We start from the raw sequence: 17,652 nt of genomic DNA, 5'->3' as shown, positions 1-17,652 counted from the left end.
TTTGTTGGTTTAACATAACTTTTCTTCCAGACAACCTTCATTCTATTGACAGCTCTCTCGAGGTTTTCTTAAGGTGGCACCATTCCCACACCTTCCCCTGTATCGTGTTAAGATAAAGATTGAAAGACTTTTAAACACATTTATAAAATCATTCATAACCTTACAAGAATACCTCTTAGAACATTAAACTTTTAAAATTTCAATCAGCTAATTGGGCAGGAAAAGAAATAAAAGGTTCGGCTCTCTTCAAGCACTTAGTTTAATATGAAGTACTGCAACAACAGGGGCCTACTTCTGTTCGCCGACCGCTACGTCTGGCGGTCGTTCGAGCGCGGCCGGCTCTATGATGTAGTAGAGAATGGTCTCCAGCTTCTTGACCTCCAGCTCGCGCGGCTCGAGGCGCAGCCCTCTCTTGGGCATGCGCGGCAGCTTGCGCAGGCCGGGCGACGTCTTGGCGGTCCGCACCACGCCCCTGCGGGCAACCATTCATGCGTGCCTCTGAAGGCGTCTACAATCGATGCCTGGAACATCTACCATCTTAACGACTTGTGGATTCGTGTACAATATGCTGTTTAGGATAGACGGAGTTCTCTGATTACTGTAACACAAGTAACCTATCTATAAACTAATTCAATCTTCCACGGACCTCACACATATAATAAGAAAGCATTTAGTCAACATGCAAGAAGAAGATCACAATATGAGTATCTGTATGAAATAAACATTAAAGATTATTAAATACTTATAATTCATGAAGCTACAGGTGATATAAATTTATGTTTGTCCTTGTAAGCCTTATAGTTCCTCAAGACAAGTTAAATAAATTATTTACAATTTTTTAATTTCTAATTTTTTAAAATAAGTCGGAAAAAAACGTACTATCAAATATAAAAGCACCTTAATGAGGTATTTCCAGAAGAAACCAAGTACGTTTCATTGTAAGTACACACAGCATAAAAAAGCAACAAAATTAAAAAGAATGTTGAATTCATTTAAAACCACTCTAGCAGGGATGGTGTACATTTGCTGATACGCCTCTGTAGGGTCCCAAAAAACACATTAGAGAAACAAGATTAGTCCTCATTGAAGGAACGCATGAAATTCCTGTGATCAGTACATTTAATGCACGACTCATCTTCGAAGATTTTTTGGTGCATCTTTAACTCACGTCTAACCTAACTAAAAATGAGCGTATTTCTAAGGGGTCCGGGCTAAGGAGGCACCTAAGTGCGTGTCAGGCCGAAGTCTGTACGCCTTGTCATGCTGGCGTATGTCACATGCATCATGTGCTAGGAGGGGATTGGTCAGCAATGGCAGCGATTGATGCCATGACTAACTCCCCTCACTTTTAATTATAAACTTTAATTATAGATAGGTTGGGCCCAGGTAAAACCTGCATAGACACAGGGAAAACCCTGGGCACTGTCATGCGGAGAGCAAATTTGCATGCATTAAGTGTAGGAAAATACAGGAGACAGAGGATGGTCTGGATGAAGTGTTGGACAGAGTAGAAAAGAATGTACCATGTAAGGGTTGTGAGCTTGGACTCGTGGTCCGCTTTATAATTTATCCAGTCAGCGCCTAAACTAAAAAAAAAAAAAAAATGAGAGAGATAAAACAATTTACAAACTATGTATAACCAACATGTTTCACAAAGGCTGGCCTTACATCCTTTAAAGTATTCTAGAGATAAAATCTTCACTTATCCCTGTGTAACCAAGGATGATGGAGGGATTAAGGTGAGGGTGAAAGCCTCTGCAGTAGGCATGGAGAGAAGAGGGGGAGATGCAATTGGCCCGCGGTCTCCGGAGAGTAGCTAGCAGGAGGGGAATTGCCCACGGCAAATATATTCTCTTACATGAACACTGAGGGACATATTAAGCGTATCAATGTGCTAAATAAATCTCTGTGATAGCAAAAATATTCTGGGAAACAATGTTTAGACCTTAATAGTCACACAAAGAGATATTAGCAACTTGAAAAATACATTATAATTTTGGGAATTAATAACCAAATATTTTACTATTACAATAGATTGGTATATTTAGCATTGCGGTATTATGCGTATCTGATAATTGTATGTCCATGGGATCTAAATTTGGTTAATCGCAAAGTTTTTTTTATCATATTCTTATATGACATAATTTCTTATTTTAACACCGTAATTGAAGAAACTCATGTTATTACTTGTTATTTGTTCAAGCAAGTGTTATAATAATAACTTTAAATAAACAGCTCAGTACGTTGTTTTGGTTATTTTACACTAGGTATGTACCTATATAGCCTTAATTTTTTAGGGACAATAAAAAATAAATCTTATTAACATATACAAAATGATTGATTGGGTATACGTGAATATGTGTATATAAATACATTTAAAAAAGAGTTTATGTTTGTTTGTTTGCATTTTTGATACAAATTTATAGTTTTATTCCGAGCTTAATGAAATTCTGCACTCTCAACATTCAAAACAAGAAGGCCACTGTCTACATAAGGTTCCTTAAAACCACCACCATTACCCTTTCCGACCCCTTAAAACGGAATTTTGCTACTTCTTGATGAAATGTACAATTATCGTTTAAAATAAGAAGAATAATATTATCGGCTACATCGAAATGTGATAAAAAAATGTGCCAACAACCTTTATAGAAACAAATCTAAATAAAATTATTGAAGTACATACCTACAACTTTAATCATTTCAAATAATAATAATTTTATATAATACTGTTTTAAAAGCAATTTTGTAAATATTAATATTAAATATGAATTATCAAGAATAAGAGTTCTTCTAAAAAATGTAATTAAAATTTTGCAAATTTTATTTTTAAAATCCTCTCAATCTATTTAATGATTGCTAAACAACATTGTGATATAAGAAGTAGTTTAACAATAGTTCACTTTTAAAATACTGTAAATATTTTGTTAGTTTTAGTTAGCGACATTAAAATCATTAGTGATTTTTCCGGGATATTAATACTCAAGAATACCACTTTTCGAGTTTTCACACACACACACACACACACACCTACACACACACACACACACAAATGTGTGCATATTTCAGTTGAGCACCAATATTAAGAAATTAAAATTTTATAAATTCTATCATGTTTCACGAAATTATTACTAACATAATAATCAATTTACAACAATTCAGTTTTAAAGTTAAGTATGTTTTACTGTTAAAAGTGGTACGATCTGCCTCATGCTCAAAGTTAGGTCATTTTTATGATCGTTAAATCAATAAATTTTTGTAGATTACGACAACTTATTTAGTTTATGAATACACTGTTTTCATGCAAACATAAAGTGTAAATTCATTAATCTACGACAAGATTTCAAACTACGAGATCACACATTGTAATATAATGGGCATTCTTCAGGCTCAGCCGCTAGGATCGCTGCAGTGGGGTGTCGTCAGCGTTTGCCTGAGTTTCCTATATTGTCCTGCTAAAATATTGGCCTACGGTCTCCGAAGAGTCGCTAGCAGGAGAGTAGAAAGGACAGGGAGGAGGAGTGATGAGGGAGAGATAAACAGAAGTAGTAATTCCGACAATTCTCAGGATTTATTCCCCCAGAAAACCCTAGGGTTGGGATCTCTGCCAGGATTTTTTCCCCCCTAACCTAACTTAAAAATAAGTGTATTTGGGAGTGATCCGGGTTAAGGAGGAGACTAGGTGCGTCTCAGGCCGAAGCCTATACGCTCTTCGCATGCATCATGTTCTAGGAGGGGATTGGCTAGCCATGATTAACTCCCCTTCTTAACACTAGACTAAAAACTAGATAAGTTGGGCCCAAGTAAAACCTTTAGAGACCAAAGAAAACCCTGCGTAATTACATGTGGTATACAGAACTTACAAAGTGTTTGTCCGGTCTACATATAACTTATAACTAGGTCAAATTTTAGCCCCTAACCTGTCTTTACGTTACATATCTAAAAACACAATTAAGGCAGTATATCTTACTGGTCAGAATAGACGTTACATAACGCTAATTAAGTGATTTATAGTTACTATCCTACATAACTTATTGATTATATAACATATATTTTATATATTATTTATGAATGTTCGTAACTGCCATCCATGTGCTGCTGCAGATACTAACTTGTCCATAGATGTCGCGATACTACAGTAGAGCACATTTAGTTCGTAGATCTTTCCCTAGTCAGTGTGTGGAAGCACTGACCGAGGTCAAGATGGTGGACATTACAATCTTAAGATAACTTAAACTATTAGTTTTATTAATTTTATTTTATTTTTATTTTTCTCTTTGGTTTGTATTTGATATATATTTGGATCTTAATGCTATTAGAGTATAGTATGTAAGATTATAACCTTAGTGACTAATCACTTAAATATAGTGGTACAATTATAGGCTAATATAGATGCATTCACATTATGGTCTTCGTATTTAGTTTGTAGTTCAAAATCCCAGGCCTTTCAGAAACGCAATCGACGCTTGACGTGGACCTGCCAGGAGTGCATGAGAATTAGCCCAAACACGACATGCAGAGAACCCTAGAAGCTGAACATACACCTGCGTGCTTTGGACCATTTTGAAAAAGCAATAAATAATTTAACACTCTTTTTCTGTATTCGCTGTAATTTCTTTTAAGTGGGATACCGATGCTGTTGTCCACACTAGCTCCGTTTAAGTTATAATCTGTTTTATTAACGCATTGTATATGATTAAGCATGTCGTGTATGTAACTATTAAATAGAACGGGCCCTAAGATGCCTTACGATACACCTGATTCATTTATTTATATTTCAGACTATGCTCCTTCTGTTGTGATTCTAAACGATCGAGTAGATATCTAAGTATGAGGCCAGTAATTAAACATAGCGATTTTAATATTGTATTTAATTAAATGATATGTAAACTAGATTATTTATTTTTATTTCCTCATGCATTCCAGAAAAGGCTGGTGCATAACCTACTGTCAAAAGGGATGCAGTTGGTCGTAAGGCGAGCCATTGAAGCTGGCCGTCCGGGTCGTCACGAAGCCCAGGTAGCTTGTATCTTGTCCTGAAGGGACGTTGGCCCGGCTGCACCAGATGGCCACCAGATGGCCACCAGATGACCACCAGATGGCCACCAGATGGCACACCGGCTCAAGGGCCTGAGCCAGGGTCGGGTCCTGAGTGTTGGTCTGGCACTGACCCACGACCTTCTAAACTTCTTCAGGGCCAGGAGCTGGCTTAGGAGTGGTGCTGTGCTGCACTGCAAGCGGCGGCTCCGTCTGCAATACAGTGGCCTGGGTGCTGCCTGCGCCGCCACTGTGATTGGCTGCTAGATGCGCCCAGGGTGGGGGGGGGGGGGGGAGGACAGCACTGGGGAGCAAGCGGTTCCACCTGGGTGACTTTCCCCTTTCCATTTTTATGTCCCGAAATATGCTTCTTCGGGGGCCTCTGGGGCCGGGGCTGGCCTCTAGGCCTCCATGCATCTGCCATGACACTCGTATCAGTCACCCTGTACCGCATATTGGTTGGCGCTCTGTCACTGCTGTGGGGTGGGGTAGTTTGGGACACGGCTGTCTCGGGGCTGGGGATGGTAGTTAATGTGCTTGTACGGGATCTCGTCCGGCCCAGGGAGAAGCACTCACTGGCTGCTGCCCACGATGATGAGCGGCTCGAAGCAGTTCCACGCCATGCGCGTGAGCGTCTCGGCGCGCTGCAGCCCGAAGGTGCGCGCGCACACCGCGCCGTGCTTGTCGGCGTCCACGTCGAAGGCGCGCACCGCCGCGTCGGACGCCGCCGCGAACACGGTGCTGTTGGTGGGCGACCAGCACACGTCGCCCACGCACACGCCCGCCACGTCGAACCGGAACAGGCACTCCCTGCGCACGACACCCCGTGCACCCCCGTGCGCTGCTGCAGCCAGGCTCTTTTTGTGAGTCTCCTCAGCCTACAGACAAAATAATCATCTTAATTTTAAATTTTGAGGTATTTTTTTTTTCATGGTTTTGTCCCAAGCTTTAACAGCTTTTGATCTTAAAATCCATATCATGTCACTCAAAAATTTGAACTTCGTCCTCTTTACATGCTCCATATTTTAATTGAGCAATTATTTCATACCTGAATACAATAAAAAAATCGTATTTTAAGAGATTATCTTTAAACATTCTCCAGTCTGTCTACAATTGATTCAGCACGTTTTGAATATTTTTTTTTTTGTCATCAGAAAAAAAAATCATTTATTACTTTGAAAAATTAGCTGCTAAAAACATATGCTTATTATAGTTGAGCATTCGTCACACGAGTATGTAGAGAGGTATTGTACGCTGTATTTCCGGATATTACATTTGTTGCAATATTTTGAAATAAAAAAATGTGTTTAAAAGTTCAAGACAACCCAACATTTAACTATTATATAAAGAGGTAATTCTTTGGTTATTGTTATGAAATGTAAAACTCATTTCTACAGTATATATAGTTACGATTGGGGAAATGGGTTAGTAAGGATAGCCCAATTAACTTTATACAGTTTTATTTCCTACTAATATTTACATTAATAATTAAATCACCATATTTAATGTATGTTCACAGATCACTAAGTATCTGTCAAGACAACAGTTCAAACGCCTCACTGGAGCTAGGCTCAACAGTGGTTCATCCCTTACCCCACACCAGTCCACACACACAGTCTCGCACCACTCGGTCACACACGCACGGTCTCGTCGCTCCGCGCCTGTGTCGCTCGCCGAACACGCACTTCACTCGCCTGTTGGAACTCAACTGCTGCGGAGGCCAGCGTCGCCCTTTTATACCCGTGGACGTCTTTCTGGAACTGTCTGGAGTGGTTGTGACGTGTCGAATCATCCAGGGCCGACCCGACGCTTGAAGCACCCAGAATAATGGCGCATTATTTACGCCACTCCACGTGGCGGCCTCTGTAAGCCCGCGGGATTCCTAGTCCACTAATGGATAGCTAATAGCGCCGAGGAATGAGGGCGCGGGGGTGGGAAGTGGCTTGGCCGGGCAGCTCTAATCCTCGAAGGTATGCGTGCGGGGCTGCCAGGCCACTCCGGTATCTCTGGCGTGCGTCGCGGCCTTGTCGCCATCGTTTGTAATCCTAATAACCTAGATAAAACAGTATTGGGAAACGCCTAAAAATATTCACTTTAGAATTTTTTTTTCCGCTTAAGAAATGAAACCATGGTTTGACAATCAAAAGATTTTTCGTGACGTTTAGTCAGCATTGAAACATGTTTTCAATCACTAAACTTATTACCATTCGCCGAAGTGTTTTGATTTGAATGAAACCGGAGGAAAGTTATACTAAATACATTTTCTTTTGTGGCAGGCTATAACGTCAAGTACCTCAAAAAATGTCTAAAATAGGAAGCTTTAAAGAAAACAAATTTCCAGTTAGGTTTTTCATTACTCTATTGAAAAAAATAATTGTGAGAATCTATCATTTTTGTTGCTTGATATTGATTCGTGTTCACAGGTAACAATATCTTCAGCCACGAAATTTGTAGATATTGTATACTTAAGATTTACCCACAGGTTTAAAGGAATGGAATGTAAAACAATATTAATTTAATGAGTTATTTTAATTATTAAAAAAAATTATGTAGAAAGTTTGGCTTATTTACTTTATGATGTAAGTCTTAAATTCTTCAGCATACAAATTTTCAATTCCATTATTTATAGTTTAGTTCTGTTACATCAAAGTCGGGATCAAAACTACCACAGCCAAAATAGCAAGACACAATCAACAATAGTGATGTGTTTACGTTTGAAGTTTAAAATAATTCGCAAAATGTAAAGTACCAAACCCCAGTCCAGTTAACATCACCTTAAATATCACAGGAGGAAGCGGGCAACTTGTTATGTGGCCTGTTTTCTCCAGGGTAATTCATAAAACCAGAACATGTTACTTTTTAAGACAATGTTACTTTTTAAGACAATGTTAGTTTTTAAGACAATGATATTTTTTAAGAAAATATTACTTTTTAAGACAATGGCGCCACCAGCTTGATGAGACGATTATAATGACAACTTGCGTCGGGTAGTCCTACTGGCGTTCTAAAATGCAATGAAAAATATCAATGGCTGGGCGGCTTCTATAAGTATTATCTATATTATGTGCTAGTAATAACTGTCAATGTAAATATAAACAGTTGTCTCTACAATTTTTCCAAGCTTAATATGCTAATTGAAATAAAAATAAAAGATTTTTAAAATAACTTATAAAATAACATGTATTATTAAATATTTCAAGAAATATAAATAGGCAGAACAGCAAGTACCGTTAACAATGTTGTCTAAAATAGATAAAAAAAGTTAAAATGAATGGCTGAAAAACACACCTACATTACCAATTACATAAACCAATATTTCTTTTATTAATACTGCTGAATTGACAGTTCCAAAGTTTAAAAAAAATTCCTCTAGAATTTTTGACATTAAAATTCTTAGAAAGTAGTATATAATAGTTCCTCCGAGATCAGGAATCAGGGTGTGGAGCCGGGAGCCGGTCCGCCATCTTGGATTTGTGACGTCATGGCGGCAAAAATTCCTCAAAAATCCTCAAAATGACTCAAAATGACTCAAAATGACTAAAAAATTCCCGTTTTAAGAAAAAATTTCCCGTTTTCGAGGGAAAATTTCCCGTTTTATTCCGTAAAAATCCCAGTGGCTAGAAAAGCAAGAAAACCGATGTGCAGCAACCGATTGGTATGACGTCTGAACAGGAAAATAAATCTAAGACTGTGTTCGGAGCATTTCAAGAGAACGATAATGGCTTCTACTTGGCGCAGTCTGCATTTCGTGGAACATTGAAGGACTACTATTATTTAAATACGTTAGGTGAGTCGAAAGACATTTGTAATTTTCTTGATGATATCAGAGAGGACATAATCAATCAGCTTACTGATGACGTTGCAACAAACGGTTCATTAAAATATAACTTGTGGTTGGACTGTATATATGGAAAGCTATATCCGTTAGATGACAAAGTGAAGAAGTGTGCTTTCAAGACTTCGGCTGCAGTAATTTACAGTTCTGACGATGTGAAGCAAACTGTTAAACATAGTATCAAGAAACTCTGTCAAGAAGAGGAGGACTATGTCAGTAAAGGTTCTGGTTGGTCTCTGTCTAGTATAAACCGATTGGAGCTAAGAATTAGTCATTTCACACCGATGCGGAATTAAATGATTGTAAGATTGCTGGCTTTCACAAGTGTTCCTGTAGTAGAATAGAGATTATGTAATAAATATTATGTTTGTAAAAGAACTTGCGGTGTTTAATTCCTCGAACCTGTCACTATTATGTTAAATTGTTCTTATATTTAATTTTTTATCAACTAGGATCGTACCAAGGACTTTAGTCGACCTAATCAATCAGTATATAGATTACAAATTTATTTAATGAATTTTGGAATTTTTCCCGAATTTCTAGCATTACAATTACGAATTTCCAATATGGTGGTCTTGATGTCTGATAGGATGATGGTAGTAGAGTATTTAAAGTCTCTTTACGAATTTTTAATATGGTTTATTGAAATTATTTTTTTTTTACATAAAATTAAACATTATTGCATCGATCGGGTATCGAACCGAGGACGGGAGCGGATCGAATCAACATGTAAATTAATGAGTGATTTATTTAATGAATTTTGGAACTTTTCCCGAATTTCTAGCTAAATAATTACGGATTTTCAAGATGGCGGCCTAATGACAAGATGGCGGGTGTCACAGCAATAATAAATGATTACTGCACTCTAGCAGATAAGAATTAAACTAACATGGCGTCAGCGCACTCTCACCGACGATACAATGATGATGGCTTCCAGCATCGAAGACAAGATGGCGGACATGACGTCATACTACCTGACGATATATATGCTTTGAAAAAAAAAGTGGTGGGAGTCAGTATGCCTGCAGCCACCGCGGGGGAAGGATCGGTCGCCGTTTTTATTTTTTTTGCCCTTACTGGGTTCGAACCGAGGACTCCGAGCTCCGTGTCGTAAATGTATGTTTTTTTATAAATAATTTATTGAATTTTTATTAATTGGATTTTTTTATAATTTTTAATTTTTTTTTTCATTAAAATCTGATAATGAATTTAAAGATGGCGGCCGTAACGGAAATTGCAACGGTGACGTCATAATTCAAAATGTCGGAAAACACAACTCCGGAATGTTCGAGAAAACATAATGACGTCATCCAAAATGGTGGATCCAAGATGGCGGATCCAAAATGGCCGTCGGGGTCAAGGTCAAGTCCTGATAGAGGCTTAACTGAGGCTTGAGTTAAGGATGCTTAAGCCTCTATCAGGACTTTTCTAGCCGCTGGGATTTTTACGGAATAAAATGGGAAATTTTCCCTCGAAACGGGAATTTTTCCCTCGAAAACGGGAAATTTTTTCTTAAAACGGGAATTTTGAGTCATTTTGAGTCAATTTTGAGGATTTTTGAGGAATTTTTGCCGCCGTGACGTCACAAATCCAAGATGGCGGACCGGCTCCCGGCTCCACACCCTGAACCCTGATCTCGGAGGAACTATTATATACTACTATAGAAACATTCACTTTCAGCATAATTAAGATATGCCACTAAGCCATTAAAATATTTTATTGCATTTTTGAATGCTAGTAAGGCTGTCCGACACGAGATCGACAAGGTCATACGCTCTGATGGGACTTCCAAGAAGTATTGTCCCTTTCAGAGGAAATTTGGCCACTCTGGATGTTTTGAAGAAAAAATAGGACATTTTTCCCTAGAAAAGGAAACTTTTTCTCGGAATAAGGAAATTTTTTAGTGGTTTTGAGGATTTTTCAGACGTTTTTGAGGAAAAATGGAATACTCTGACGCCAAGATGAGCCCCGTAACATCAATCCGAGACGACCGACGGTTCCACGCTCCACCGCCTGTCCTTGAATCGGCCTAATGCCACTACTACGGTAGTTATTGGAAAGGGAAGCCCACTTCACGGTATTGTTTATAAATGTTTTATTCTTTGTATTTTATATCAAATATGACCGGTTACCGGTACCTTTTATCAATCACCTGTATAAAATGTTTTTTTTTTTTGCTACATTATAGTTGCTCAGTGATGTGATATTTGTTTCTAAGTAACGAAAGTTTAAATTATCCGTGAAAAACTACAATCACAAATAAGAGGAACATTCTTATTACGTGAAAAATAAATACTAAAATAAAGTATAGAGTTTTAGAAATAAATATTACCTTCTATCATCTTGCCATATTTTCACCAAGCCATCGTCACTGCATGTGATGAATACGGTTGGGTTGAAAGGATTGAATTCAATCTTGTTTATGAGATTGTCGTGTGCAGGCAAAATGAACAGGAACTTAGATATATATTCTGTGCTGCATTTATAAATATAGCCTTCCTTCGTTCCAATCAGGAATTTGTCCAACTCCATTGGGTAAAACACCATCGTATGAATGTGGGCTGGAATCAAGGTCTTCGATTATTAATTCACATTGAAACTAAAAATAACTTGAAAGATAACTTATTAAATACAAACGATATGAGTGTGAAAAAATTAAACTCATTTTAGAATGTTTACAAGGCACATTTGCAACTTCTAACCTGAGCCATCTGTAAAAGTTGCATCATAAATAAATGAAGAAGAAAAAATAGTTCACTAATAGCAGTTCAATTAAACAGTTTCCCTTTTCAACCCTATAGTTAAAACCATGTCCTAAAGGTTGTCTAAATATTGAGTTTTGCGAATGTTGACAATAATGCAGCAAAAGCGGTGCGCAAGTAAGACATTCTTTTCCAGGTGACACACAGGATATTTACTTTTGCTTTCCGCAGTGCGTGGGTAAAACAACAGATCAGCCACCCCTTTACCTTGGATATTTCATTTTGACCACGACTTAATGTAAAACTAAAATGCCTTTTACCCTCTTAGAATTAATGTCACCTGTGTTGAAGTGTGTTTATTTCGAACTCAGTAAATTTAATCTAAATCAGTGTTTGTAAAAACAACTTAAAATAACTTAAATATTTTACTTTATTTAGCCCAATCGTTAGTATTGCAAAAATTTGTAATTTTAATCAAAATTAATAAAAATATATTTATAAAATATTTTGTAAGTTCATGATTGTTAATTCTTTGGAAAGTCAGTTTCAAACGTTAAAAGTTTTAATGCAGTTGATTAAGAAGCCGTTAAAATAAATTAAATTATTTAAAAATCATTTTATTACTTGTAAGTTATGATTTTTGTTTGTAAACACTAGCATGTGACTTATGCCTTTAAGAAAAACTACGCAATAACTCGCAAATTAAAACATACAACGTTATTATACAAAAAAGTTGTTTTTTATTTCTTCAGAATAACGTTCAATGCTTACCATATATGAAACCTTTGATTTTTTTAAAGTAAATGGTGACATTTGATTTCTAATTTTAAAAAAGATTTTAATCAAATATCGTGTATAATATGCGTTTTATAGCTTATGGAACTGACATTAGTAAAATGTTTTAAACCATTCTGCTAACAAAAAAAACTCTATTTGGGCGAAAAATTTGGCAATAACTTGTAGACTTTGCATCGAATCCAAAAATAGCTACGTGGCAAACAATCTTAAAAGTTTATTCTGTATCAGATAAACAACATTTTTTATTCTTGTATTTAAAAGTTTTACAACTGAAATAAATAAATAAAATGAAATTTTGTATTTAATAAAAATTTAATTTCATTCAAAATTTAAATTTGTAAAACATAATTTTTGATCAACCAAAAACGAATAATTAACTTTAGAAAAAAAATAATTTTTTAAATATTGAAATATCTTAAAAATTGCATCAAAATGTTTTTACAATTAAAATATTACACTAATGCCTTTGTAGAAAAACAAAAAAAAATCATTTAAACACAATATATTATTGTAATAATATTTGCATTTAAACATCCGGATAACCGATTTCAATTAAATACAGTATTTGACAATTTTCGCAATACAATCTGAATTAACAAGTTTCATGTATTATTAATAAATGGTTTCTATTTCTCTACTCAATCATTTATACATTGTTATCAAAAAACTCTTGTACTATTTACGCCATCAAAAAGTGCACACATTCAAAATTTTGATTTATTGAACTCTTTATTTAAATCATGACCTAAATTTTATGGCATTGAAACATTTTCCGTAAAATAGGTAGCATAAAAATACAACTGAAAAATATTAATTTAATATAAGAATAGGTAAGTAATAATGATTATATATTTTTACACAATTTTAAATGGTGCTTTAAATTAACAATAGTCATCGATATTATTTAAATTTTACGTTTTTACCTTTATATGATATATATATAGATACAATTTGGTTGGATGTTTTTATGAAAATCACTTGTACAGTCCTGCAATATAAAATTTAAGTTTATTGCGTATTATAAGTTAAATTTCGTAAATTTTGTAGCTAATTTTTTTTAACAACCAACAACTGTGAATAAAAAAACACAAATTAAGTTAAATTATTACATATTTACTTAAACGTTTAGAAAGTTTTTAAGTGACAATTGTTTCTAAGTTGAGAAATACCTTAATCACCCCAAGAAATAATAATTGGTAGTAACGTAGAAAACTTGCATATTATTTGAGACAGCGAATCCTTGTTATCACTTTAATAAATATCCACTGAGAACGTATTGATAATTGACTAACATAAAATTAAAATTAAAATAGTTCGTTACATAGATTAAGTAGTTACATTGGTATAAGTTATAATGTATTATTTTAATATGTAAGACAAATGTTTGAACAACTTATTTATGTTTGTAAAAGAGTGGCCAAGCAAATTTAATAAAAATTTGTAATCTTGAAGTAAAGTGAAAATACCTGGATATGCAATTTCATCAAATCAGTTAAATATAAGGGTTAAAATACCATATTTGAATAAAAACTGGCAAATGCTAATATAATCGATAAACATTGAATGCTACTCTATATACAACTATTTATGTATTTATGTATAAAATTGGAGGTTGGTACATATGACCATGATAAACTCCGACTCCGTTTGACCGATCACCATGAAATTTGGCACATCTGCGTGTTTTTTTTTTCATGGAGAAGGTTTTTATGTTATCCATTTTGTATTAACTCGCCACTAGATGGTGCTGCAGCGCGAAAAAGCTTCTACACCGTTCAACCGATAGCCACGGAAGAAAATTACTGACTACATCTGATTTGAAATAAATGTTCCATTCACCCCATATTCAGCCCGGACAACGCCGATACTGGAGATAGACTTACATAAAATGAAATTTTTTATTTTTTTAAGGAATGAACTGCTTTTTGAATGTTCCACTTTTTATCCAAATAATAGTTCCAATATTTGAAAATTAATTTTTACCAAAAACAAAAATTTAAATTATAGAAGCTGAAATCCTGTAATATATCGAATTTAGTAACATTCTTTTGTGAAAGAATACGTTTCTTTTTAAGTAGGTATGTATTAGGGGAGGAGGGGGTTATGACACACGTGCAAACACACACCTAAGCATAAATTGATGACCACATCCCAAGGAAGGTTTTACATAAAAAAAATTCCTTAAAAAAATACGTTAAAAGACGAGATGCCACAGTTATAGCAAGATAATCTTCACGCATTTCATTCAAAACCTCAATTCAAGCAACAACCTGGAATGAATCGTAGCAGGCTTCAAGTATACCCAGGCAGCTTGTGTAGGCTAAGTATTTCCCTCCATCGGAGCGCACAACAGACAGGCATCTGCAGCGCGCTCCAGCTAGTCTAAACAGTTTTGCATCGATGTTCACAGTCGTTCCTGTCAACTGCTGCACACAGTTCACCTGGGATATAACCTACCTTCACCTTTTAAATTGGACAATGTTGTTAACGGAAACAGTCACACTACTTACACACGTGGAATTCTAGCCCTGACAGTAATAAGCTCCAAACAAACACAAGTGTGTTCGTTTTAAATTAATTTCTTATACAAGTTCTTAGTAATAATAGGTTACAAAGCAACAAAGTTTCTTTAATAAATAATAATGCAAAATTTTTTAAGGCAGAGACAATACCATTTTTATTTTATATTTGTAGAGTGATTATAAAAATGTTATTGCATTTAAGTACCAATAATCTACTTAATAAAACTCTAACATTGGCTGACAGACGGCAAACAGATTAAACCGACAGGTCTAGAACAATGAAACTTTGAATAAGAGTTCCTTATATAACGTTGGTGAGCATTAAGGAAGGATTTTTTAAATTCATCCCGTAAGTGGTTTAGTTAAGGAATGAAAGTGTGTATGGAAGTTTGTCATTTTTTAATTTATAAATATGGAAAATGGTGTTTAGGTTTATGATTATAAATAAAAGTTAGTTGTATCAGCGTTGTTGGTTATTCATCAGAAATGAGGATCAATACTTTCACATAGGATACATGGCTAGAATTAAATAATTTCACAAAGTATAACGCTTGAAAAAACAAGCGATTATATCTCTCAATAGACTAAGTGCGTTGGTTGACACTCAGATGACTTTACATACTCATTATACTTGCGCACTTGTGCATTTGAGCACTTGTGTATTTGAACACTTGTGTATTTACGCACTCACATACTCCCACTCTCTGATACTTGCACACAGTATTTTATACTTGAATACCTGTACACTTACTTTGCCTGGACGCTTTTATACTTTCATATATTGTACATGTGTTTCAAATATTTGTGAACTTTACAAATGTCCTATGACTCTATACACGAAGTTTCACCTTCAAGTATTTTGTGATCATGCATATATATATATATATATATATATATATTTAGATAACAGTAACCATTCTGTACTCGCCTTTAACTTTGATGGTCACACTGTCTGGTGCCAAGACTGTCCTGTTTGTGGCTGAAAATATAATTAAAGCTTGCATCATCACAAGTGCGTTGTCTCTGATCATCCACCTGCACACTTGACCGTCCTTGGAGACCGAGTAGAGAACCTTGTTACCATCCGCTTCTAGTTTGCACCATTGTATCTGGAACAGGAGTGTTATCACACATCAGACCCCGGAACTGTGCTTCCTTACATATCCAGCAGTGAATGAGATGTCAAAATTAATGCTTATTGCATTTAGCTTTATAAGCGTGAGGACGTAGGTGTTAAATACGAAATTGGTCATAAATAATAGATTATATTTTTGGGAAAACATGAAACATTTATTTTGGAACAAGACTGGAACCTATTTGAATTAATAAAAGTGATAGTTAGTAAAATTATAGATTTCCTTAAAAACATCGAACTAAGCTAAGGTTCTGTAACTGCTGTGCTATACTTAAAGCTTACACTCTGTAGTGACATGGCGTTTGAAAGTTTTTCAGAACTTAACATTAAAGAGACAGAAAATTATCCTCAGTATAACGTACATACGTACATACGTTAAAAAACAAATATAGTCACATTTTAAACGCTTATAATGGGATACTACTCGCTTCCCGAATCAATAACCACAACGCAGACACACCGCTGGGAGTAGCGTCTACGTGTCTCAGCAAATAACTGCTAGAAGTTAATTAAATAATTATTAAAATCATACGTAACCAAACCTGCGCTCTCCCGCCAAAAGGATGTCCTATAATCAAAGTTGTTAACTAAATGTATACAAAGCTGTGGAAGGAAAAAAAACGTGTAGCAGAATTAAAGCTACCAAATAGATTTTTTATCGCAAAATAAAATACAAACGCATTAAAATTACGTTTATCACAAACTGGCAACGAGATGGCATAATATTACGTAAACTAACTAGTGAACTGGAAGCATGCGCGCTTAATAAAATATCAAAAACTTATGCATAAAAAATTACATTTTAAAGCTAATAAACGCCTTCTAAATCTACATTCCTGTAAAACAAATCCTACGTAAAATAAATTCATAAATAAGAACAGTTTAAAGGTCTTTTTCCAACGCCCATGCATTTCTGTCCAGTTTCGAGGAAGTTCTATCTGTTGGCACGTGCATTTGTTAGTTCATAAATTATTTCATACTCCTCGCAGCAAGTGAATAGTTTGGTTCAAAAATCTATAACACAACGGGAAATGCTTTTGATAATGTCTTCACAAAGTTCGTGTTTAAATAGTGACACGCCCACAGGCAAAGTTACTAAAAAAAACCTTGGCCACAAATATTTTTTTTAAAATTAAAATGAACATTATTTTCTTACAGGCTGACGGTATGCAAATAGGGAAACCAAAATCTGGGGGCCTTAATTGTTAAGAAAGGCTACAGATACGTAACCTACTTTAAACGTCTTATTTGAAGCGTTTCAAACTGCGTGTCATCCTGGCACACGCACACTGTCAAGCATGCCTCACGGCACACCACCAAAACCAGCCAGATATTCATGCCAAGGCACATATTTGAAAATCCGTTACACCAGCACTCCCGCATTTCCGTGTCGCGCGGTGACCGCGCCAGCCTCTCCCGACTCCTCGCGCGCAGCTGGTGCCTTGTGACGTCACATTCGCTCTTTACCGCGACTGCTTGCTGCGTGAATATAAGTTCATTAACAAAACTATATTGCCTACCTGGTTTTACGTTGCATTAATACCCACTTTAACATTTTAATACCATATCTTTAAAATCTATGGAGGGTCAAATTAAATTGTCTAATATAATTTTAGTACATTCACA

The 17,652-nt window shown here is 35.7% G+C and overlaps 1 protein-coding gene across 1 annotated transcript in view; it reads right to left on the bottom strand.

Moving 5' to 3' along the window:
* Window positions 1-241: 241 nt before the first annotated feature.
* Window positions 242-17,652, bottom strand: part of LOC134531633 (dynein axonemal intermediate chain 1-like) — a 118,361-nt gene continuing 100,950 nt past the window's right edge. Inside the window, exons 9-12 of the mRNA XM_063367391.1 lie at window positions 15,820-16,000; window positions 11,202-11,430; window positions 5,611-5,844; window positions 242-472 (exon numbers count right to left, since the gene is read on the bottom strand). Coding sequence (XP_063223461.1) covers window positions 289-472; window positions 5,611-5,844; window positions 11,202-11,430; window positions 15,820-16,000 — 828 coding nt within the window. The 3' untranslated portion in view covers window positions 242-288. The remainder of the gene's footprint in view (window positions 473-5,610; window positions 5,845-11,201; window positions 11,431-15,819; window positions 16,001-17,652) is intronic.

This window comes from Bacillus rossius, chromosome 5 (genome assembly GCF_032445375.1).
Source record: "Bacillus rossius redtenbacheri isolate Brsri chromosome 5, Brsri_v3, whole genome shotgun sequence".
NCBI lineage: Eukaryota > Metazoa > Arthropoda > Insecta > Phasmatodea > Bacillidae > Bacillus > Bacillus rossius.
This window is presented reverse-complemented; position numbering and strand designations above follow the sequence as displayed.